The sequence below is a fragment of the Mytilus edulis genome, chromosome 1 (genome assembly GCF_963676685.1).
Source record: "Mytilus edulis chromosome 1, xbMytEdul2.2, whole genome shotgun sequence".
Taxonomy (NCBI): Eukaryota; Metazoa; Mollusca; class Bivalvia; order Mytilida; family Mytilidae; genus Mytilus; species Mytilus edulis.
This window is the reverse complement of record NC_092344.1, coordinates 55378878-55404673: the sequence shown is the minus strand read 5'-3', so window position 1 is coordinate 55404673 and position 25796 is coordinate 55378878. Positions and strand designations below refer to the sequence as shown.

The window sequence follows — 25796 nt, the reverse complement described above, 5'->3', positions numbered from 1 at the left end:
ACCATTAAAGGGAAAATTCGCTATTTTTTACTTATGGTTTAAATATGTTCATTATGACATAATATATATATTCACAAAGTTTTATCGCTATAATTGCAGTAATAAAGGAGAAATTCAATAATCAATGAAAAAATATTAACAACTTCCTGTAGGTCGTGACGTTTTCTCCTGGTTTTTGCATGCCGGGATTTAAAATATAATCATTAAAAGTCTTGGTTTTTAATCATATTTTAACGTAATCGTAAGCGCGTCGATGACTCCTGCTTTATCTAATAACCAGCTGATAATAAGAAGATAAAAAGCACAGACGTGCAATTGTACATATTCATGAGATAAATTTTCTATGTTAAACGTATATATTCAAATTAATTTTTTAGACAACACAAAATGTTATAAATTTATTTTTAATTAACGCATTTTCGGACTGATAAGGTGAACAAATTAAAGTACAATAATCTGTAAAGACAATATGTTGGTGTACTCTTATTGACCTTTTACTGTCTCTGCTATGACTAGGTTTATACGATGTGTGTATTCACGGTTCTGTGGCAAAACTCGTAGATGGCTTGTTGAAAGGTAAATTGTTATTTGCACTTCGGTATCATGTTAACCACACCTCTAGGCACACCTTGCCAGGTGTGACTGTCTATTCGGATCAGTGGATTATAAAACAAGGGAACATTTAATACACACATTTAAAATACATATTCAAGTTGGTGACAAATGAAAATAGATCGCCGTGGAATTATTTAATTAAATTTGGTGCTATTATTTATTTGAATTCAAATAAATTAATTTACTAAGAAATAAACAATTTTCGGTTAAAGACGGGAAACTTAATTCATGTTTCAGAATGAAATGATATACACCTCTTGTCCATGATTTATGTCTCATAAAAAAAGGGGAACTTAGAAATTAGAAATAGCTTTACCAAAGCATTTTGATTGTCTTTATTAGGCAAAAAAATGTACGAGAATACTTACATTTATACTTTTGAAACCCATGTATTAATTAATATCTGAAACTATTTGAAGATAACTCTACCGAAGCGGAATATAATACGTACAAATAAAGAAAAACTACTGTTGTTTTTTAATCTTTGCACATTAATGATTAATTATTGTTATCAATAATATTGTTCATTTAATTACTTAATTAGTACCTAAAATATGTCTACCGCTTGGCATTAAATCTCGGTGTGGTAGGAAACAATTATTACATATAGATTATATTATTTGGATGAGGATTTGAGTTAGTCTATAAAAACGTTAACATACATTCGAGACCAAATACAGTTGTTGTAATAAAACTTATATTTTAGTCATGCATAACTGATATTGACGAAATTAGAATAGTTCGTCCCTACATCGTTGTTCTTGAAACAATCATTATAAGAATACATGTAAGTTTCCTGACGTATAAGCGCCATTGAGGATGAGCTCCAGAGAAAGCAGACTAGTAGCGTTTCGTTAGTTTGTTTGTTGGGAAAGGAGAGGAAATGCAACCAGTTGTACAGATAACTTGAACGACAGAATAACCATACAAGCATATATAGTCAACACAACCAGAAAGAGTTCCAATTGTTGGACGGGGAATATGAAGGCTTCCAAGAATGAACAAGTGACATGTCTAACTCTGAACAGTTAGAAAACGGACTATCGACATCGACAGCTTGTTCTTGATATTTGAAACTGCATGCATATATACTTATACGTTTATGATAGTGATGAGTTCTTGCGTCTGAAAAAAACTAAATTCCTTCAATCATGGTTATATCTTGCCATACGTTTATATTGGTTCGTTAGGGGATTACTCAAAATCGTTATTTAAACATCCTGTTTGTAAGATGTAGATTCATTTCAATACCGAAATTTCGTCTATATATTAAGATTCACAAGTTATAACATGGAGAAGCTCTGAAGGTACATCACTCCCATTTTGTTTGGGTGTGAACCATCGATGTTAACAGCAATATTAAAGAATAAGATGATGATGGTAGAAAGAACTATGGGCGTCATGTGGCAAATATTACATGCATATCGGACCATGAGTTGTCAATCTGTATGAAAAGATTTCCAATACAACCATATTATTGAGAAGGAATGTTTACATGCTATACTCTCGTACTAGTATTACAGGGTTCTTGTGGCGTTCACCTTAGACACACATCTTTTAAACGATGTTTTAAAAAAAAGACAGAACCAATTTAATGTCATATTTCCCTATTTTTTTAATATAACTAAAAGTCTTTTATCTGACAAGAATACCCCTATTTAGCGGACAAGCAATTAATTTTTAAAGCAATTGCTTTTATGCCGTCGCGTATGGCCATCTTTGTGACCCAGATCAGAGACTCCGCCCAGATCAAGCCATAGTATTTTGTTAAACAGGCTCTTGGTCAGTCATTCTTTAACACCTATGTATGTTTTCTAATGCAATACATAGCTTGAAACTTTAAAAAAAAGTTAGTGGATTTAAGAAGTTTCAGAATATGTTCTTGTAGATGTATTTTTGTATTTAAAGGGTCAACCGTTTGACTATCAAATAACATAGAAGTCCGAGTGAAAAAAAAGTACATTTTTATAAATGCGATTCCGTTTTCCGCCGTTCGTACGATGTTTCAACAAAATATGGATTCATTTCAGTTGTTGATTAAGTATTGAAAATTTAACTGAATTATCTCCTAATAAATACGGTTTTTTATGTTTAATTTGTGTTTCTTTAAGAGGTCAGGTGCTCTTGTTCATTCATAAAATTATCGTTCATTCATACATTTATCGTAAAATCAAAATCACTACACAGGTTAATGCGTAGTGTCAAATTATTACCTGTAATCTAAAAATAGACAAACTTTATTTGCGCAAATAATTTAGCGGAACGAAACCCTTGTTGAAAACACATAACAATAAGTTCGTTTTCCTTTTTTGTCAAAACTCCGTATTATTTATCGATCACCTTACTAATGAAATGGACCCATCCAAACGTAGTAGATGCCAAGTCGGTCCAGATGAAGAGATATTTACAATTTGGAATTTTCTAGTTTATTAATACATAGATTGAAAAAAAGTACGTCTTTTTAAATATCATGATCAAAACTGGGTTTGCATAACAAATGTCAGATGAAACCATTATCCTCGTCTTTTCAGTGAACAAGTCTACTACGTTTGTTGACACTCGACGGTCCACCGTGTTAGCAATTTTATTTCACATGTTTTCGAAATATTGAAGATCATGTTTCGCCATGTTTCCGGAAAATTGATAAATATCGAAGCAACGTAGAGCTGTTTGTTCTTGTTCGTATAATAAAATTGAGAATGGAAATGGGGAATTTGTCAAAGAGACAACAACCCGACCATAGAAAAACATACAACAGCAGAATTAAGGTCACCAACAGGTCTACAATGCAGCGAAAAATTCCCGCACCCGGAGGCGTCCTTCAGCTGACCCCTATACAATATATATACTAGTTCAGTGATAACGATTTAATGTCATGTTTGTCTGTGATGACCCCCCTTTTCGGGATTGCATGAGAATTGTAGTTATCTCGTACCCACAGGCACTTGTTTTTATCCATAGGAAGGTCGACTATCCATATAAAACTATTTATATGGATAATCGACCTTCCTATGGATAGAAACAAGTGCCTGTGCTCGTACCGCATCAGAAGGACACATATCAACTGAGCAATAATGTTTGGAACTTAGTTTTAAAAATGATGACAAAGTAACATTATGAAAATATTTTTATTAAGCTGAAATATACATTTATTCTTTACATGTTTATGTCTTGTAAGATATTTTATTTCTTTCCCGTTTTTTAACATTTGCGTCTGGAAAGTTGAAATGTTTTAACTTAATCATTTGTGTTAATGGTTAAATATAAATTAATAATGAAAATTGTTAAAATTAAATCAATAAAGGAAATTATTGCCAAGGAAGTTACAAACACTACCAGGGGATAATCCATGATGATTTCTTTTTGAGTTATATGTTTCAGCACATGTATATTTGACCCCAACTTTAGCCTGGTAAACGTGTTGTCTCCTTGTGAAATATAAAACATATTAAAAATGACTTTCTGCTAAAGTCTTTTATTTATATAAAGTTAAAACCTTCTTACTTTTAACTAGACAACACTCATGTCAGGTTTAATTCTTGTATATATGTGGATGAAAAATAAAAGTCCCCAAACATTAACATGGCAGCAATTGCTTTTACAGCCTTTAAGGCTTTGATTATAATTAGTGTCCGTCCAGTGGCATATATAACAATTGTGATGACGAATTCCTTCCTTTGTTCGAGTACAATCTTATTGAAATATAAATCTGTGATTTTACTATGTCCACAACTTCGATGAAGCAAAGCAAGTTATTCATCGACCTGTATTTAAATCAAATTGGTTCTCCTCTTCTTCTTCTTTTGGTATACAATAGTCTATCGACATTCGATGATTACATACTGTTGGCAACTTGGCATACGTGGACTAGTCTATTTACAAAACTTTTACCCCAATTTATTCAAAATATATATTTTTTTCTTATGTTCAATGTATACATGTATATATTTTAAATTGCGCTATAGTTCTGTAACTTTCTACCCAGTCGTATAAACGAATCGTCGACATTTTTAAAATCAATATTTCTGGTATGTTCCACTCTGTCCTTCACTATTAACAACGAGTATATCTTACATTTTCCCAAATTCACCCTTGGAAAAAATATTTAAATAGATTTTGATTTCATCAAATCTTATTTTTTGGGGTATTATTTATATTTTTATGAATAATATTCTTTACACCAGAAATGTTATTTATAAACAAGCGTATGAGTTTAGTAATGACAAGTAAGACAGACTTGTATATTATACATCTGATAGTTCAAAATGGAAAGTTATAAGTTATCGGCCGTGTACACTGATCAATACCTGCAGATGTGAAACGATGCATGAACTTGCAAGCCCGACAGGAAATCGCTTGAATACCTGGACGTGTCACCTCACACCCCTCACAATACCTTTGGAAGTAATACCTTTAGCCATGCTGGTGATCAGATGAGGGAAGATAAGAATTTATTTTAAAAAAGTTTATTACTTTAAAGAAATATGAACAAATTAGATTTTCGAAAACAATTTTCACGGAACACTTATTTATGATTTCAACTTTGACTTTTTACCTAATTCCAATATTAACAGTGTAAAAACAACAGACCATGGTAATTAAAAAAAAATAAGAATATTTTCCGTATCAAGTTAGTTAGTCGGATAAAACAACCGTACGAGTGACAAGATATCGACACGCAATTACGACTACATCGGTTACTGTCGTTTTGTTCCTTTGTGGTTTATAGACATATCGTTGTTATTAATCGAGAAAGAAGACAAAATGGCCGAACGCAGAGAATTGATACTCTAAATTTAAAATCGATGGTGATCGCTTATCTAGCGGAATAAAACTTTAATATCTATGAATTTGAGCATTTTTATACAGAATGAACATAATATCAATTTTTGATTTTTTTGCGAAGTTTCCCTTTAACATGGTTTAACATATTGTTTTGTAATTGAGGGCTTTGAAAAAAAATATAGCACACCAGAATTATCTATAAAATTCACATTTATTAAAATTTGGAAAACTTGCAAAGAATCTTATTTCTGCTTCTACTATTATTATTTTAGATTATATATGGATAACAGTGTAGAAAATTTTGTTACCTTGTTTCCATTATAAGGAGGTTAGATATGGTGCTCACTTTTACAAATTTGCATTTAGTAGAGTAAAACGTACTTCATTCTGGTTATGAAAAAGGTGTTTCAAAATTAACCATTTTGAAGTTATAGTAACATTAGAATAAGGTTAATTTTTTTTCTGATGCAGACTTCCTTTCAAAAAGGAATATTGCACCTAAGTTTGAATAATTCTATTCCAAGGCAGTGGAGTATAAAAATGAGTTCAGAATTGCCTTTCATCAAGATGGTGATAAGTTAAGTTGCATTCTATGATACTTATTTACAACATGTATTGCATTAAAACACATATTATATTATTTTTCAGAATGCCTTCTACTTGGTAGAATTCCATAGTAATGAAAAAGAAGAAATCCAGGTGACAGTTCCCAATACATCTAATGGGGCTGGGTAAATAGATTTAAATATATTTACATAAACCTGACAGAAAAGTCCCAAATTGCACAAATCCATTAAAACAACAGTAAATAAAGTTAGACTTGTGCAATTTGTAATTTACATATTGTTCAGACACTTCAATTTTTCTTCAGCATTCCCGACAAAGGTTATCCCAAAAATATTGTTGTAGGGAACATTATTACCAGATACATTTTACCATCTTTTTCTTTTCCAAACATCTAATGACTGTCAGCCATCTGCAAATTTCTTTTGGTAAGAAAAGTAAAAAATAAATCTGATTTTGATCAAGCCGGTACTTAATCTTATGAAACCAATAACTAGTGGATTTTTCATGTTTGAATATAAAAAAGAAAGTTGGAAGTCAAACTTAATAATGAAGGTTTTTTCTGCAATTCTTACATTCTTAGAAATTAACATTATCATACAGTTTTGGTTGCCTTAGCTTATGTTTTCCTATTTAAATTTCTTTTCTTATTCCATCAAAACTCTATGCAAATTTAAATTTTCATTTTATCTGATAGATTACTTGGACTGTTGGTGGATCATTTAGATGCTTTGATAGAAGAATGGTACCCTGGACTGACCACTGTAGACCCTTACCTTGGGAGAGAATTACTAGAGAAACTGGTACCATGTGTTGATTGTACAGGTACATACTGTAAAGGGAATTGTTACAGGGATGTGCTGCTGGGGACATAGAAATACTGGGCATTTGTCCATCTGTCTGTCCAGTCTGTCTTAAAATTATGAAATATTAAATCATAGGTTTTTATTACAAATGGTTTACACAATTTTGAAAATCACTGTCAATCAAAAATTTTGAAAGAGTTCTGACCCTTGGAAATATAAATTTTATCAGCAATTGCTTTGAATTTACTTTCAAGCCTTCATTTTTCTAAAATATTGATAGAGAGTTTCAATGAACCAAAATACAAAAGTTTTTTTGCCCTTGGACAGATGATATATGGACAAAGTGGGAGACATTTGAACTCTATTCTTTAATTATCTTTGCCTAACTTGTGATAAAAGATTTAAAACTGACTAAAGATTTTTTTCATGTTATCAAATATTTATATTTTACAACTATTTATTTTGAAGCCCAACCAAAACATGTATTATAATTAAAATCACTTAATATTACATTTCTTGGTTGCTGTTTTGATGGATGAATGCAAGATTTATCAAATGTAAAACTATAAAGTTTGTCAGGTTGTTGTCTTATTAATATATATATAAGACATCTCTTGTCTATTCATAATGACAACAGAAGCACCTGTATATGTTTAAATGATAAAAGTTATTTTTATGATTCAGAAATAATATTTTATATTTAAAGGACAAAATATGAAGTTGTTTAGATTAGATGATCTGCTTCACAAAACACAGAATGAAGAAACATCAGTTTATTGTGATGTACATAATGGTATGGTGAAGATAGCAGCATTGGTAGGTTATCATACCTAATTTTCTAGAACTTTTTTGAGTAAACTTCAAAGATTACAATAGTTCAGTTCAACTTGCAAAATTTAAATAGCCAGACATATAAAAACTGAATCTTGGGAAAGGTCTCATGTTTTATGCAAATATATATTTTTTTGTCAGCATGGATTTAAATTGACATCAAAATAAGAAGACCATTAAATTCTAGAAATTTTCTGAATTATGGGCCATATTGTTCCTAAAGGTCAGTATGATCTTTTATATACCAGGTAAATGCTAAGAGTAAGAAGGCATTTTGTGCATACTTTTAATCAGTCCTTATGAAAATGTTATTTTTTCAGGCACCAGAACTTGTTCTCATGGATCTGAACCCTGACCTTATTATGGACAATTCACAATTCGATTTTGTAGAATGGTAATATTTATACAAAGTTATCAGTTATAGTTTTGAATTATCTTATTTGATATGCACAAATAAACAATTAAGATTTAATTAACTGTTTATTGAAGAAAAAAAATCATATAAGTTAAATTTAAGTATGCAATTTTATTTCTTTGTCCTTATATATCCCTTTATATCACTTATTGAAGACTACCTGCTAAACACTGGAATTATCATCCAAGTAGACCATCTGTGTGGTCTTCAGGTAGTGTACTAGTCTCAAGTGCAGGGAGCCCTGGGCTACTAGGTCAAACCTAGTGTTGGTATTTATTGGCTCTCTATGAAGCATGCAGCAATTTCTTTTTAAAAGAGCAGCTTAAATGGTTAGAATTTAGTCCTATAAAACTTGTCCATATAGGAAGACATATCTTCCTGCAGAATGGAACCTTGTGAGCTGGCACATTTGAAATCAACACAATCAACACAATACAAAAAAAAAAAATATGAAAATTATATATAAATTAAGTCTTAACAGGTTATATGAACTTTTTGTAAACTAATTGTTTTTCCAAATTTTTGTGAAAAGCTTAAAAATGTTTAAAAAGTTTTAGGAATTTATATTTTGCACACAATCATGAGATAGTACACAACTTCTTTTTTAGTGAAGAAAAAAAGCTTGGAGATGGAGGCTATGGGGCTGTATATAGGGCTACTTACAAATCTCAGGTTTGTGCTGTTACATGTGTAGTTTTTAAAAATGTTTAGTACCTTTTTAAATTTCCTCTAGAAGTTTGAGATTTCTTATCTTACACTGAGGAATGAAATAATTTGCATTTGGGTACTTCCAGGTGGTAGTCACTAATTTGGTGAAATAAAAGTGGTTAATACACTTATTTCAATGTTGAATTGTTATATTTCTCAATAAATCATAATTTGAAATAATAGCTAAGAAAATACAAAATGCAAGTCACGTGGGTAGAAATGCATTAATGTATGTGGAAACAATACACAGGAATGCCCTCACAGGCTGTTAAAAGGGGACATTTCAGGCCTACTCCTTTAATAAAAAATTAATTAATACACATATAGGAATACAAAAAAATAAATAAGTAGTTACATTAAGATTGACTTTACAGATGAAATAACATATGAACTGCTGCAAAAATATAAAGTGAATTATCCATCTAATACTCTTAAAATTCAATTTAAAAAAAAAAATAGTGAAACTTATTTGTTTCTATGTATTAATCACATCATAATCCAATGAATAATAAGTTCTTTGATTTCTGTACTCTATAATATTTCAATTGTTTTAAATGAGGGGTGAAAGATTCCAAAGGGACATTCAAATTCATAGGTCAAAAAAACAAACTGACGACCCCAAACAATTGTTACCCATGATCATTTGATTTTAATAAATTTTGAATTAAATGTAGTATGTTTAGACTTCAGAAAGGAAAACAACACTTTATTGACTTTTCCCTATTTTGGATTAACAGAGTTGTGGACAAAGCTTCATTTGGAGTTATTGATGATGTGAACATTGGAGCATGCATGTATAATATCTTAGTTGTTTTATTAAATACATTTTTTACTGGTACACATTTTCATTTGTTTTCTTGTTGATTATAAAAATCAGTCAAATGCTGTACATGTGTACTGTAAACATTCATATTTTATATGTTCATGTTTTTAGCCTGTTGCAGTGAAAGTATTTGCAGCCATTGGTGATGTCCATCCCTTAAAGATGTTAAGACAAGAGGTAAAACAAAAGATTAGCCTTTAATTTTATAGCTTTCATTCAAGTTAGGCAATAAGAAAAAGTTCTTTATTTTACATTTGCAATTTTGAGCTTTTATTTTTCAATTCAAACAAATTCAAAAGGTATCTATCTTTTTGGAGAGAAAAAAAAGTAATTTTATTATCATTCCTAATTTACTTGATTATTTGAGCCTCTATATTCTATTCGTAGGCAACAGTTCTAAGATGTTTAAAACATCCAAGTGTAGTTTCACTATTAGCCGTAGGCATTAGTCCACATGTGGTTGTCCTAGAACTGGCTCAACACTTGTCTTTGGGAACAGTTCTAAAACAGGAAGGCAAACTGCAACAAATAATGCAACATAAAATTGCATTGCAAGTAAGTTAGCTTACAATGAATATTTTATGCCAATTTTTCTTTACTTCTTTGGTACAAGAATGATGATAGTTTGTGATTGTCAATTGTCTGTTTTTCAGGTAGCTGAAGGTTTGTCTATCAGATAATGATAGTTCATGATAGTATGTGATTGTCAATTTCTGTTTTTCAATTGACTAGGTTTCTCAGTTTTCCTTCTAATGGTCGTGGTTCTCTATGGGACTCAAGATTCCTCCACCAATAAAAACTGACTGCCATAAAACAGCTCAGAAGTGTTGAAAGTGGCGTTGAACACTTATCAATCAATCAATCAATCTGTTTTACAGGTTGCAGAAGGTTTGTCCTACCTCCATCAGATGATGATAGTATACAGAGATATGAAGCCAGATAATGTTCTGATCTTTAGTAAAGATCCTAAATCTTTAGTAAGTATAATGTATGTTATATAGTAACCTGAAAAGTGCAATAGTAAATTATTAATCTCCTGTGTTCTGAATGAATTGTGCTTAACCTCATTCTGGAAGGTTATGGGTTCAAATGCCTGATAAATATTGGTTCTTTTATAATGACATTTCTGTGTTCTTCTCTCTGGGATTTGCACTTTTAAGTTTCTGACCCAGTTTGTCAATACATAGCAAGATATATACAGTATTATACATTAACATGTTGTATTAATTTTCACGAATATGTATGCACATTTTTTCTCACCTTAAGTTGAAGTGAAAGTTGCTATTTGCATTTTACTGTAAAAATTATTCACAGACTAGACATATCTCTGTGTCAACAATTTATTATTTCCTATCATTCTTACTTTGAACAAAATTAAGATTGTTTTATTTTTAGATTATAAATATTTAAAAGTTGTTTGATACATATTACTTTTAAGTTCACTTATGTGGTATATTTAATTGTAGATCAATGCTAAAATATCTGACTATGGAATATCTAGATTTTCTATGTTAGATGGACTGATGTTACAAGAGGGTACACTGGCCTACAGAGCTCCTGAAGTGATCAGAGGGGAAACTTACTCTTTTAAGGTAAAGATAACATTATACTTATTAATGTCTTTGACATCACAAATGTTTCAAGGTTTACTTTCATCACATATTCTCAGGGACCTAAAAGTTGAAAAGAGAAAAATGTAAATATTTGAGAGCATAAAACCCATACGCTTTAAATTGCATAATAAAATCAACTTTGCCAATTGTGCAATGACTGTTGTAGAATTCCATGATTTAGGAACTGGAAATTTAAAGACAAAATGTATAAATCAAATCACACAATAATTGACTGAAGTACTGGCTACCTGATGGGTGGTACTCACAAGACCCAGTAAGTGATTTTCTGACCTTGACCTGATGATATTTGATATTTGTCAGCGATACATGAAAAAGACATGCATCTCAAAGACTTCCAGATTAAAACCAAATCATAATCAACAAATCAGATGAATCATTTCAGTATGGGCACCTGTATAAAATGAAGATTTTTTTGTGTCCTTTTGGAATTCAAGTTTTTATATTTGCAATGAATAAAAATAAAAAAAGTAAAATTTGAAAGTTTAGAATGTTGTAATATTGGAATTGTTGTTTTTTTGACAGGCTGATGTTTTCTCATATGGTATAACACTTTATTCTTTATTGACCAATGGAAAACATCCATTCAGTGAATTTGAATGTAAAGGTGAAATGGACAAAGCCATAGCTGAGGTAATCTATTTCTTCATGGAGAATTTATAACCTACATAGAATATCAAACAATATTACTGCATTTGCTGTTAAAATATTCTGTGGACTTTTTATACGTCATGGAAAACTATTTTTAGGTATATTGTGGATACAGCACTTCAGGTGAACCACAAATTTTAATTTTAACCAGTACAACTTTTTTATAAGCTTTGAAAAGACAATAAATTCAATTATTATTGAAATTATTTTTTCTCAATCCCGAAAAATTTGACATTTAAAAGTTATATAATTTATGATATGAAATGATTGCTGTAAAGTCAGCTCAGCTTTGTTTTCACTTCCATTGAGAATTCATCATTGCTTCAAGATGTTTGAACCAATACAGATACATAATGCAGCTATAGTAAATATGTTTTTTGTAGATGTTAGGTGGATAACAAAAATAATGATTTGTGAGTCTGTATTGTACTATGAATCACAGCTATGATGTTTATTATATTAGGGTCAGTCAGTTCATCCAATCACAGAGAAGGATGTTCCTCCATGGCCAGGTATGCAGGCATTGTTGTTGGATTGTCTTCATCCAGGGCCAGACCAAAGACCAGAAGTAAGCATTTATATTTTAGATGGTTTTTTGTATTAACTTTCAAGATTGTCACCTTTTATGTTCAATCTGTTGTCGAAGTTATTTTAGACATGAATAAATTTATTAAAAGCTTCTTCATTACAAAATGTCTATAATTATCCAAAACAAATTTGTTTCCAGTACTGTACTGATTGAAGGACTTTAGTATTATTTGCAGTAAATCATTACATAGAGTTTTTTTATGCATCAATGATGCTTTTACTCCTCTATTGAATTCTTCTAACTTGAACAGAATCTTCTTTGTGACCCAGAAATGGCATCTAAAAACAAAATAACACAAATAAAATCATCATTTTACTGATTAATGGACTTAGTTTCTAGCAGTCATCATTAAAATTTTCTCTTACAACAGCAGTCCCATGCATGACACAGTGTTCTATGTTCAAATTTATTATTTTAAACATTTAAAATATTTCATTCAAACTGGTTTTCTGCATATTTATGAGAGTGAGCTAGTGTACAAAATTGGAAGACTATAAAAATTTAATTAACAGAGAATTCTGTTTTCAGTCTTCAGCAATCTGTGACAAACTTAGAGATCCAGAAGTGTTAAATCTAAAACAGAGAGTGCCAGTAACTAAAGGACTTAGTGTAGAATGTCTTACAGTTCAGGTAAGAAGAATTCATGTAAATGTCTTACAATTTAGGTAAGTGTGGTGATTTTTCAATTTAGTGTTGATTGTTTTGCAGTAAATGGTAAAATTAAGTGTAAGATGTATGGACTAAATTTAAGTTCAGGTTATCCTTGTGGTCCCACTTTACTGTACAACATGACTTCAGGGACTACCGTTAAAAAACTTTACTCAGTGCTCTGAGTGCAAAATTTGTGCTTGAAACACCAAATCCAGTATGTTTGAACTCGGAGTCAGAGTATGATAATCTTATTCCAAACGTTCATGACCGCAAGGCATTACCTACATCAAATCTTTCTTCAAAACATTTTCCAAAAATAAAGTCTCCTACATAATTGTTTCATGATTTGACACGATAATTTTACATGATAAAGCAAGTCTGTTTCATTCTAAATTCTGTTGTTTACATACAGTACCATGTCTACTGGTTCACATGAAATTATATTATAAACTTTAATTTATTATTATATTGCAGAAATTAGATGAAGGCAAAGTATGTTTATGGGCTGCTAGTGGCAACAGTGAATGTGTTCAGCTATCTCGTCTTGATCTTCAGTTACAAACATTAATGGAAACAAAGGCTAGTACAAATTCAGTTATAAATGTTGGAGAAGTCAAAAAGTGTTTCTTTAGGAAATTTATTCATTCCTAGTAATAAAAAAAAGAATATGAAGGATAAACAAAACTATGGTCAAGAAAAAGGAGATGGAAAAATGTACAACAGTCCAGATATCACTACTAAAAAGAATGAACACCACCAAACACCAGGTGATGAACTGAGGTGTTACATGGGTAGCAGTTCTTGTTTCACTAGGGACACCTGTTGCATTTAGCACAGTTTTTTTGTTATTCCAATTTTGCATATTTTCAGTATGTTTCAAAATAATGAGATATTTTACTTCATATTGATAAACTGCATCTTTGCTGGCCAAGGTTTATGATCGACCATCCTCTCCACACTTGGCAGCTTAAGCCAACATTTGTTATAAGAATGTTACACCATGGGCATATATTGGTTGATTAAAATTATGCCCATTCTGAATACATTATTATTGACCAATGGTAGCACTAAAACCCTCTAAAGTGAGGAGATGAAAACACAGTAACTTCTAGAGTCTACAAACTTCGTGAAGCAGGGAACGAAAATATACTTTGACATTACATTTACAACATTCGTGCAAGAAACATACACAAAACTTCAATTAGTTGATTAAGAACATTTAAATTGTCACTAGATATTGATGTATGTTTTGGGGGGTAAACACTTGCTGCACAATCGGCACATGGTAATTGTTTCTACATTTTCAACATTTCCACATGATCATGTTAAAGGCGCTTTTTGATTGGATGCAGCCAGTCACAGTCGCAATCAATGAAAATCATTCCTCTTAGATCTCAAATTCTCTCTTTATCCATAAAGGTTGGAGGTAACTTAATTTAAATATTTAGCCAAATAAGGACCATATTGTTCTTACTCTTTTAAATTTTATCTTGAACTCAATATATCATTGTGTTTTGGTTTATATTAGGGTGCAATATTTACCCATGGCAGAATTCTGTGTTTATTGGCATTGCCAGAGAACTGCTTACTCATTGGCACAGAAGAGTGTAGAATATGGATATACAATACACTAACACTGGAATGTACACGTAGCACTACACTGTTAACTGATGCTGTTCTGTGTATGAGGCACATACCAGGGTAAGATATATCTACACTTACACTGGAATGTACACGTAGCACTACACTGTTAACTGATGCTGTTCTGTGTATGAGACACATACCAGGGTAAGAAATATCTACACTTACACTGGAATGTACACGTAGCACTACACTGTTAACTGATGCTGTTCTGTGTATGAGACACATACCAGGGTAAGATATATCTACACTTGCACTGGAATGTACACATCAGTGGCGGAACCAGAACTTTTCCTAAGGGGGGACCCGCTGACTGACCTAAGGGGGGCCCGCTCCAGTCATGCTTCAATGATTCCCTATATAATCAACCAAATTTTTCCTACGAAAGGGGGGCCCAGGCGCCCCAGGTCTCCCCTAGATCTGCCTTTGCATGTAGTACTACACTTTAAACTGATGCTGTTTTGTGTATGAGGCACATACCAGGGTAAGATATCTTTATACACTTACATTGGAATGTTAATAATAAAATTAACGGTACCAATTTTCTTGCACCAGATGCGCATTTCGACAATACATGTCTCTTCAGTGATGCTCATGGCCAAAATATTTGCAATCCAAAGCTTATATAAAAGATGAAGAGCTATAATCCAAAAGGTCTAAACATAGTACTACACTGTTAAATGATGCTGTTTTATATATGAGACACATACAAGGGTGTGATACCTCTCTATGATAGAGTTAAATAATAACATAGATGTACATGTTTTACCAAACCATTGGTATTATGTTCATCTTGAATGCAGGAGGTTGTGGGTTCAAAATCTGGTTTGGTCAAACCAAAGACTTTAAAATCAGTATTTGCTGCTTTTCAACAAAGGATACAATATTTAGGAGTATGAGCAAAGATGGGAAGGCTAGGAATCACAGAATAATGTCTGAGTAACATGACAAGTCTTCTTGTGGATTGTTACTTAGTAAAATGACACTTTAAAAATACACCTTAGTGTTTGGGTTAGTGCAATCATCATTTTGCCTTAATATACTCTCATCCTCAATATGATACCAATTGTTGAGTAGGAACTGATTACCATTATAAAGAGTTAGTTTTGAAGTTTCATGTAGCTAGGACTATATAGTTCTTGGATTTTTTTTTGTGGGCTTTTGTTTGGGTTTTTGCTGTTTTCTATTTAACCGTAGGATTTTCCTTTAACCCCTTAGTACCTGCTCCTTGTTTTATTTTTAAAACTAATCTATAATAAATCTTCATGTAATTTTTAAAAGATTAACAACTATGTGGACACTTTATAGTATTACCTAGGCATTAATTTATTTTTAAATATTGGAAATCTTATTACTGTTTTAATATATATAACATGTAACCATGGCAACTTTTGCAGAACAAAATTGTGAGTATACCGATCCCTGTTGAACATGATAGTGGCCTTTAATACATTTTTATAGGAATACATTGGATACCACCTGCCAGCACTAAAGTTTTGCAAACAAAAAATTAATTCCAAAACCAGCTTTTAGTATGGTTATTTCAGATGGGCAGTTGTGCACCAGTAATTACGAAAATGTTTGAGGAATTTTAACATTTCATATTTCAAATATGTTTAGTATTGAGCATTCTCAGCTGTTAAAGAAATTATTTGTGCAACCTAGCCATTTGAGTCTATGATATAGTTTTAAGTAATATTGTAGACTTCATTGTCAAATGAATTTCAATTTGCTTCAAATAAGCCTCTTCTTCCATATATCGTACTTTATAACTTAATGCTCTTCAACTTTGTAATTGTTTGGCTTTTTTTTTAAATATTTTGATATGAGCGTCAATGATGAGTCTTATGTAGACGAAACGCACATCTGGTGTACTAAATTATAATCCTGGTACCTTATAATATGATAATTATTGTAACAAAATCTTTTGCTAACTTCAGATGTTGGCCGGTGTAATAGAATAAACATACAATCTGTACATATGTTCTATTTAAGCATAGTAGACTAATATTAGTATTAAATATTCCTAAAGTATTTACATTATTGTGGAAATAGATGCTTTTAAATTATTAGGAATTGAGATCCATTTCATTCTTTTTTTTAAATTGATACTTTGAAAAATTAATTTCATATTTTTTTTATAAAATGAAGAAATTCTTATTGTATATTTTATAGTTCATTGTTTCTATAAGAAGAAGATGTGGTATGATTGCCAATGAATCCACAGAGAGCAAAGGAAAATGATGTATATATTTCTAGCTTACCTATAGTATGGCCTTCAACAATGCAAATGCAAAAAACTTACACCATATTCTAAGCTATTGAGGGCGTCAGCATGACAAATTGTGAAACAATTTTAAAGAGTTACTAACAGTCTTATTTATGCTAATATAATGTAACAATAAATTAAAAAAAAAAAGGAAAAAATTTCACAACAACCAAAGACAACCGCTGAATTACAGTCTCCTGACTTTGGACAGGCACATAACAAATGTGACAGGGCCAAACATCTTTGTTAGTGTACAACCTGCAACCAAACCTGGGACAGTCATATTACAACACAAGATAAGAACAAACTGAAAAAAAGTCTGTTTAAAGGGATAGACTAATCAGATTGAGATGAAACACAACAAAAACTTACCAAATGGCAAAAAAAACAACACACAAAAGTATTTATCTAAATTCACCTATACATGTACTCACAATTCTGAAACCTAGTTCAAAGCCAATTTCAACAAATAAATAAACCGTGATTTCCCAAAATAAAAGGACCTGCATGTTATAATTGAAAACAAAGGATATAGGGTATCCATCAATGACACAAAATCAGTTATTGAACAGAGAAAAAAAAACCACAAAAAGCAAATGAAAAGCACTTTTATTGCTGTTCTTCATCCAGTTATCATAGTGAGGCCCTCGACAAGGAGCACAAAATTTCTCACCTCACTGCAAGCTTAAGACGACCCCTAGCACCGGCTTGAGCAGATTTCTTTGCAAGAATAATTTGGGTAGACTTTGCAAGATTTAACAAATCAAATAGTTTCAAATAAAGAAATACTTGGCATGAGTGAAGTTTCATCCTGTCCAGTTCTATAGAAAAAAATTCACATAACATTTCATTGCATATAAGAAAATAACCATCATTGGAAGTTAACCAATAAAATTTCTCCCCTTATTTAACCTGTATACCCCTTGAGAAATGCTGTTCAAGGAAACCTCATACTCCCTAAACCAAAAACAGAATTGTTCAAAAAATCTTTTATGTATTCTGGACCATTCTTGTGGAATAATTTGCCAATACCGTTAAGAAATATTACAAATGTTAATTCTTTCAAATACAAAATAACAGATCATTTATTGAAATCAACCTAGCTATATCAATAATATTAAAAACTGATCATGTCATCATGTTTATTTTTTTTCATCACATTTTATCAAGTTGTATTAAACATTATTATCATACTTGACTTTTTATACTAATGTATGCAATGTATATGTTTGCATTTTGTTTGATTTCTCATGATGAAAGCCTCAGGGAAGATTAGTTATATAGCTAACTGTGTAACCCTCTTAAAATAAAGTATTGTTGTTGTTGTTGTTGTTATACAAGATTTAGTCACCTTGTAACCTCAAGTTTACAAAATATTCTATAGAAACCCCAAATAAAAAAATAATGGTGCTTTGAAATACCCAAGACATATGTTTATGACAAAGAAAAGTTTTCTGCAATAAAATGTAGGATTAATTACCTACAACTGTCAAATTCAAGGGAATATTTTTTTTCGACCTATTTTCGTATTCAACCGGATGTGACATACCATGATTTGGTGATATTACACCTTAAGGTATCAAATGAAAGGCATAGAACTGGTGATCCTTGAAGAACATGCAATTTACTGATAATGTTTTTTTTTTCTTTTTCAGTTCTAAGGATGATTTAGTATTTGTTGGTTTAGCTAATGGAACTATAGCTGTTTTTTTAGTTTCTGATCTGATTCATGTAAGTGGTGAATAAGTTATGAATATCGCTTTCGTCATAAATTTGACTTTCAGAGCATTTGGTGTAAATACGAAATTTCATCCTGGTATCTATGATGAGTTTATTTGTTTCTAGTATTCTAAATAAAAGATTATTCAAAGCACTGTATCTTTGCAACAATTTCTTGACGACTCTAATCTATCAAATTAGTACTAAAATGTAATTATATAGGCAAAACGAAGTAAAAAAAATGTATCAAAATTATTTGCACAATGAATGCACTCATCTACAAAAGGGATTTTGTCATTGTGTGTACATTTGTTGATAGATGCCTAGTGGCAAATATTACATGCATAATTAGAATGAAAACAAAATAACAGTAAATGTAAAAAGATAATAAAGGTAGCCCTAGTTACAGTGAGTCGACTGTGATGAAAAGCTAATAATCAGGTAAGTATTTTGTTCATTATTGGACAGTGATATTATTTTGGTCTTCGGTGAACAGTCTTATTGACATTTATTTATCAAAGCTACTTATTTTAACACAGCAACCTATTTATGAGTATGTAATTATATAATATGTCATGAAATCTTACAAAAAATCTGTTTTAATAGCTTTTAGTGTCTTTCTGTAACTCAAATTATTAAAGGAGAGAGATTATGTTGTAGACCAGAAAAAATAAAGCTAACTGATATTTTCTCTTTCAGGAAGAAAAAGCCATACCAATGTGTTTGACCCCTGGTAATGCTAAGGAGGTTGTAAGGTGTATGGAGGTATCACAGAGAGATAAACGTTTGTATGTCAGTTGTGGATCTCGTGTGTTGATACTAAGAACCAGATCAAGTATAGGTGTGGAAAAGAAGATAGATACTGCAGATCCAAAGTAAGTCAAAGAGAAACTCTAGTAAATTTTTCATTGCATAATCTTTTCAACTTGAGCTCCTGTTCCTTTTCCATTTAATATCTTGCTTAATTCTTAATAAATCTATAAAGATGTTTTTGCTATAAGAAAAACCAAGAGAACTCTTATTTCAGACTTTTTAATTTGAACATATGACTTTTAAGTTTTGTTATTTTTGTTTTCAGAAGACCATCACAGATAAATAATATGGTGTTAGGACATAAGAAATTGTTTTTATCCCATGCTAAATCTTGTATTGTACACATCTACATTGCAGCAGACCTGAAACCAAGGTCAACATTGGATATTTCTCAGATCTTTCAGTAAGTTCATGTTGAATTCATTTTAAACAAATAACTCATAAAAAGGATAACAGGAATTGCAAAAATTACCAAATAGAACAACAAAACCACATCAACCATCAATACTGTACCCATGAGAAAAAAAGTATTCAAGTAATAAAATTACATTAGTGAACAATGATAGCGTGACTTGGCACAGGCAAAGGGATAAAAAGATGGTACAGTGTAATTGTAAATCAAAGTACTGAAGTACTGCAAGTTCTTGGGGATGGTCACAAGCACTTTTCTCAGAAAAAAAAATCACATCTCTATACCTGAAAATAAGGTTAATGTACAGATGTAAAAAAAAATCTGAGACAAGGTCATGCCTGGATGATAAATAAATGACAGGGATTTCAACCTCACCGTAATAACTATTATGTTGTAGTGAAAGAAATCAGTATACTCTGGTTTGTTGTACAAATAATATTTGTATATTACAGTTACATGTATATATAATTTTCATCAATTTGTATATAATTCTATTCTACTATATAAAAATAGTGTAGTACAAAAGCATTGTGAACACTCTTCTGTAATAGATTGGATTTGAGTAGGCATTCATATTTTCCTGCAAAACATTCAATCTCTCATGATCATGCAGAGTTATCAATACTTAAGAGAGAGCTAGGACTGATAACTCTACATTGCAGATTGCAAGCATTCTTAAGATACTCTTCCACATGTGTTAACACAATTTTTCTTCCAAAATACCAAATATTGTAAAAGTCATGAAAAGAAAGATTTACTTTGGAAGCCAAGCAGTGCGAACTTGTTTGTCCTTGTAAATGTAAAGTTATGTTGAAAGACATCGCACACATGATACATATTATCTGTATAATTACCTCCATAGTGGAGAGTTGCAACAGTGTTCTAAAGTTCCCAATAAGTATTTATTATTTATGTAGACTGAGGAAAGACTTATCAAGAGTAACATCTTTAGCTCTGCAAGGCAACATAGGTGTCCTGTGGATTGGGACTGGTAGTGGCCATATTGGATTGGTTGATGTAAAGACACAAAATCTTATTGTATTAACGCACAGATACACAAACCCTGTAAGGAGTTTGTTGACAGTACACCATAAAGGTAAGCATTTTATTTTGTTAATTGACAGCTGCGCCATGAGCACATGATACGCCCGACGCCTTGTGTGGCAGTTTAATGCAATAATCATAAATAGTTTCTGAGGAAGTTTTAAGCAATAACCATATATTGTTTTTGAGATATGGCTGGACATGTGAACCCCCCCCCCCCCCCTCTTTTTTTTTTTACAAAAAACTAAATATGACTAAAATAATTTTTTTAATCAAAACCAAAAAATATACAGATCTCTAGATTAATATAACAAAGAAGTGTGTAAAGTTTTAATAAATAATCATAAATTTTTTTTTGAGATACGGTGTGACATGTAAAAAAAAAACCTCCCCTTTTTTTACAAAATACTCAATAACTCATAAATGAAATTTTGAATCATCACCAAAAAGTATACAGATCTTAAGATTAATATAACTAAGAAGTGTGTAAAGTTTTAAGCAATAATCAAAAATTGTTTTTTGAGATACAGTGCGACATGTGAAAAAAACACCCCTGTTTTAGTTACAAAGTGCTGTAACTTAAAAAGTTTTAATCCTTTTTCACCAAAAAGTATACAGATCATTTGACCATCATAAGAAACAACTATAATAAGTTTCATGAAATTTGGATAAGTCGTTCTCAAGTTACAGTGCGACATGTTTACGCCGGACAGACAGACGGAGGGATGAAGGACATTTGTATTCCATAATACGTCCTGTCAAAATTTTGACTGGCATATAAAAATTGAAGTTACTGCCAGTTTAAGAAGTTACATACTTTGAAGACCTATTTTTGCCCAAAAATTTGGCTTTTAAGTTTTCTTCAACAAATTAAGACAATTTAACTAAATTGATAAAAAAGATTCATAAAAGCATTATTATATATTGTTATGTCTTACAATGTTATCAGAAGAGAAAAAAAAACTGTTGAAAATCATTCAGTTTTCTACCTAAAAAGGAGCCTGTGCTGCCAAATGGTACTAGTACAAATGTAGTATAGATCCATATTTTATTTTTTTAGAATACCCATTAATTGTAAGTGGAGCCTTAGGATTCCATGACAGAGCAGACTCCTACAAGTGTCATGGTATGTAAATTAAAACAAGTGAATTCAATTATGTCAAAGCATATATTCATTGACATTGTATTCAAAATTTGCTAAAAAAAATGGGAAATAATATGCTAATGCAATTACAACCTTTAACCCTTTCAACGCTACACAAAAAAATAGAAAAATGGCTGCTGCTGCTGCATTTTTTTTTAGTACATTCATTAGAACAGTATTTTCCTTTTCAGACTGCTGTATCTTTTTTATTATATGAGATACAGAGAAAGTTATTGCATGAAAAATGCTCAGGAGAGCATGAACTGTAATGTTAGGCAATTATTTTACTGAAATTTTTATCAGGTTACCTGCGTTTTCAGGTAATTAACAGGTAAAAGGTGTAATTTATTACATTTGTGTTGAATTTTGAATAAAAACTACTTTTAGTCTTCATTTATTTTGTTGTTTTATCTGCCATATTGTAAAGAAGACACCAGTTGCCCGATTCCGTAGCGTATTGTACCATACATAACTTTTTATGTAATCGTGGCACAAATAAATAGCTCCGTCCTAAAAATATTCAGTCAACCTCCGTTTTCCCCCCTTTTTCTACGTCTCGTAATGATCGATCAAATCATATTTCCCACACGAATTTTATGTAATAAACACATTGAGATAACAAGAAACCTTTTAACTAATCCTCGTTGTAAGTTTCGCCAAGGAAATGCTGAAATTTTTCCATATTTACAGCTTCGTTTCCGATTTCCGCCATTTGCATTTGTCAAAATATTTGTTTTTATTTTCCTTCTATTTTCCTTCTACTGCATGATTTTACTATAAAAATTGTCGGGATTTCAAGCGCAAATGAGACCTTGCATATCCTAGATTCAAACGAGGAAAAATTAGAGAGAACCCGAATGAAAACCGAATGGTTTAAGAGTCCTTATGAAAAATCCTTTTTCATCGCGGCATATCCCGCGAATAGCAGTGGCGAACGGCGTACGTCATCGCGGCATATGCCGTGTATAGCGTTGAAAGGGTTAAGACTCATACAATTAAGATCAGGTTAATTTTGTACATGTACAATAATCTCTTTAAACAAAATTATCAGAAGATCAGAATTTTTTTTTATCGTTTATTTTTTAGGCATTCACATATTTAAAACAACAATCTCCAAATGATATACATATTTTTAAGAAAACAAATGCCAAGTGATGCATATGTTTGATACTATAAACACCAAATGATGCACATGTTTGAGAAGGCAAAAGGCTTTTTCATATTACATTAACATGTTATAGTCCTGAATTTGCATGTCATATTAACAGTGGAAATAAAGCAGACATCAACTAATCAGTTTATTAAATAAACAACTTTAATAGAAAACATGTGTTATGATTTCCAACTCATATTTTATAGTATACACTTTTATTTTTCAGATGAAGATTATGGTAGCATAATTGTATGGGATGGAAATTTCTCTATAAATGTAAGACAGCAGATGCTTGAAATTAAACAAAGACAACAGTTGGTAGAAAACTATTTGACTCTGTGATGTTAAGAAAAAAACAACTTCATCACAGTTATAATTCAAATTGGGATAAAAGATACAACAATGTAACACTTCAATGAAAAGACATGAATTTGGAAACTACAGACATCAAGAAATTGTAATAACTTGGATCACATTACATTTCAATTATGAAATAACATAGACGTGGCCTCTTGAAAAGATATATTGCTAATCAGATTTGGTATTTATTGAAAAGTTGGCCTAAAATGAGTTCCTCTAACTTTTATAAATTTATAAATAATAATTGTATGGACAATTGTCTCACTGAGATATAATATGGTATGGAGAGAATTTTATATGAAAGTTAGACATGGTGTCAACTATTATGTGATTATGCTGTCTTTATCTCCTTGATGTGTTTCATCAGTCATGCCAGAACAAATTGAAGTAACAATATATCATGTAGGTGAAATCTAGATATTCACAATTTATATTTTTGATGATTTTGTTTTACCTCGCTGCCATGAATTAGAAATTTAAATCTTATGCTGATTTATACCAGGAGTCGATTTCACAAAAAACAAAGTATACTGAATTGTCCATGACTTACAATCAATCTTAGTCGTCAGTTTTTTTGTGCTGTAAACTCCAGGTTCACAATAAACGCCATTGTTTTCTGATTTTATGTGGTAAAAAAAAATAATGAAATTCCTTATGTATATGACGTCTTTTATTGTATTTACTATTGCATTCATTATTATTGTTTAAAAGCTTAGTTTTCAGCATGATTATTTGTTTGATGAATCCTAATGATATGTTTACAATGCATAAACTAATAAGAATGCAGCAATACAATTGATGTTTACTTTCCCCAATGTTGTTGGTAACTGGGATATGCAGTTGTATTTCTTCTTTCACTGCATTACAAGTTCATGGTTAAATATGTAATGTTGTCCTTCAATATTTTGGTTCTAACAAAAAAACATTGAAGAAGGTGCTTGTTGAATTATTTGCTAACTAGTGTGTTATTGTTAATTGCTGTGATGCATTTAATTATTAAAGACCATGGGACATATGCAATATTTTATTTTTATGAAAAAATAATTTTGTCATAGTATTTTATATAGTATATTTTATACAGAATTGATTTGTACATTGAATGATAAATGAACTGGTTGTATCAAAGATATTTAATTTATATGAAGTTGTGAAAATGCATTTTGAATCTTTCTTTGAACTGATGACAATTCACAAATTGTATATTCTGTGATATCATTCCATATAGCTATGATGGTTATACTGTTATTGTTAGTAATCTAAATGTTTTGTTTGTAATATTGGAAGAATTACTAAATCTGCTGTCTTCTTTCATTTTTTTTTAACATTTTGCAATAGGCTGAATAGCATGTGTCTTTCAGAATAATTTTTATGTAACTCTTCTGATTACACACTTGTGTTACCATGTTTTTATATGCTTAATATAAATTTACATCATTTAAGATATATTCTTGGTTCAGGAGCTATTGAAGAATACTAGGTTTTGGAATGTGTATTTATCCAAAGAAACAGTTGAACAAAGCCCACTTTATTTGATATCTTTTTCCATCTGGAAAACTTCAACTTTCAACTGCAAAAACTTATTTTTTAATAGCAACATTCTGAATTCATCACAACAAAGAATTTATAAATGGTTGTGTGGTCTATTATTTCTGTGCAAGAGTGTTTGGGAAAATCCTTTTAAAATTTAATAATGTTATGAATAAAAAAGAGATCTGCTTATATGTCAGAACAGCAACTTAGAATCACTAAAGAAAACATTTAGAGCTTGACATAATCTTCAGGAAACATAATTGTAAACATTAACTGTAATTCACATGAGTTTTTACCTGTGATTTTATCCTGAAAATAACCTTAATATTTTACTTCATGATGCACAGCTGTCCACACTAAATAAGTGGCAATTTTGTTGCAGCTTTAATTTACAGGAGCATTTGACATTATATCATCAGCCAAACTGTCCTCAACTTTCTCCACTGGATGAATTTGCGATCCAAAAAACTGTGTTAAACCATTTTCCTATCTTGGTTGACCTATCTTTGTCTTCATTAGCTGTAAACCTAAATTTTGTATTTTTCCAAACCATGTTCATCCAAGATGAAAACGACAACCTGTGACTGTGTATTTAGATACATTTTACACAAAACAATTCAAATTATTTCAGTTTTTTTTAAT

The 25796-nt window shown here is 31.0% G+C and overlaps 1 protein-coding gene across 1 annotated transcript in view; it reads left to right on the top strand.

Annotated features, from left to right (window-relative positions):
* Positions 1-25796, top strand: part of LOC139514345 (leucine-rich repeat serine/threonine-protein kinase 2-like) — a 92077-nt gene that overhangs the window by 65960 nt on the left and 321 nt on the right. Inside the window, exons 49-68 of the mRNA XM_071303456.1 lie at positions 6049-6131; positions 6662-6789; positions 7477-7586; positions 7922-7995; positions 8625-8688; positions 9659-9724; positions 9935-10102; positions 10426-10524; positions 11014-11139; positions 11704-11811; positions 12293-12397; positions 12947-13048; positions 13544-13648; positions 14598-14770; positions 18635-18710; positions 19398-19573; positions 19777-19914; positions 20841-21019; positions 22028-22093; positions 23491-25690. Of these exons, the coding sequence (XP_071159557.1) occupies positions 6049-6131; positions 6662-6789; positions 7477-7586; positions 7922-7995; positions 8625-8688; positions 9659-9724; positions 9935-10102; positions 10426-10524; positions 11014-11139; positions 11704-11811; positions 12293-12397; positions 12947-13048; positions 13544-13648; positions 14598-14770; positions 18635-18710; positions 19398-19573; positions 19777-19914; positions 20841-21019; positions 22028-22093; positions 23491-23606 (2262 nt within the window). The 3' untranslated portion in view covers positions 23607-25690. The remainder of the gene's footprint in view (positions 1-6048; positions 6132-6661; positions 6790-7476; positions 7587-7921; positions 7996-8624; positions 8689-9658; positions 9725-9934; positions 10103-10425; positions 10525-11013; positions 11140-11703; positions 11812-12292; positions 12398-12946; positions 13049-13543; positions 13649-14597; positions 14771-18634; positions 18711-19397; positions 19574-19776; positions 19915-20840; positions 21020-22027; positions 22094-23490; positions 25691-25796) is intronic.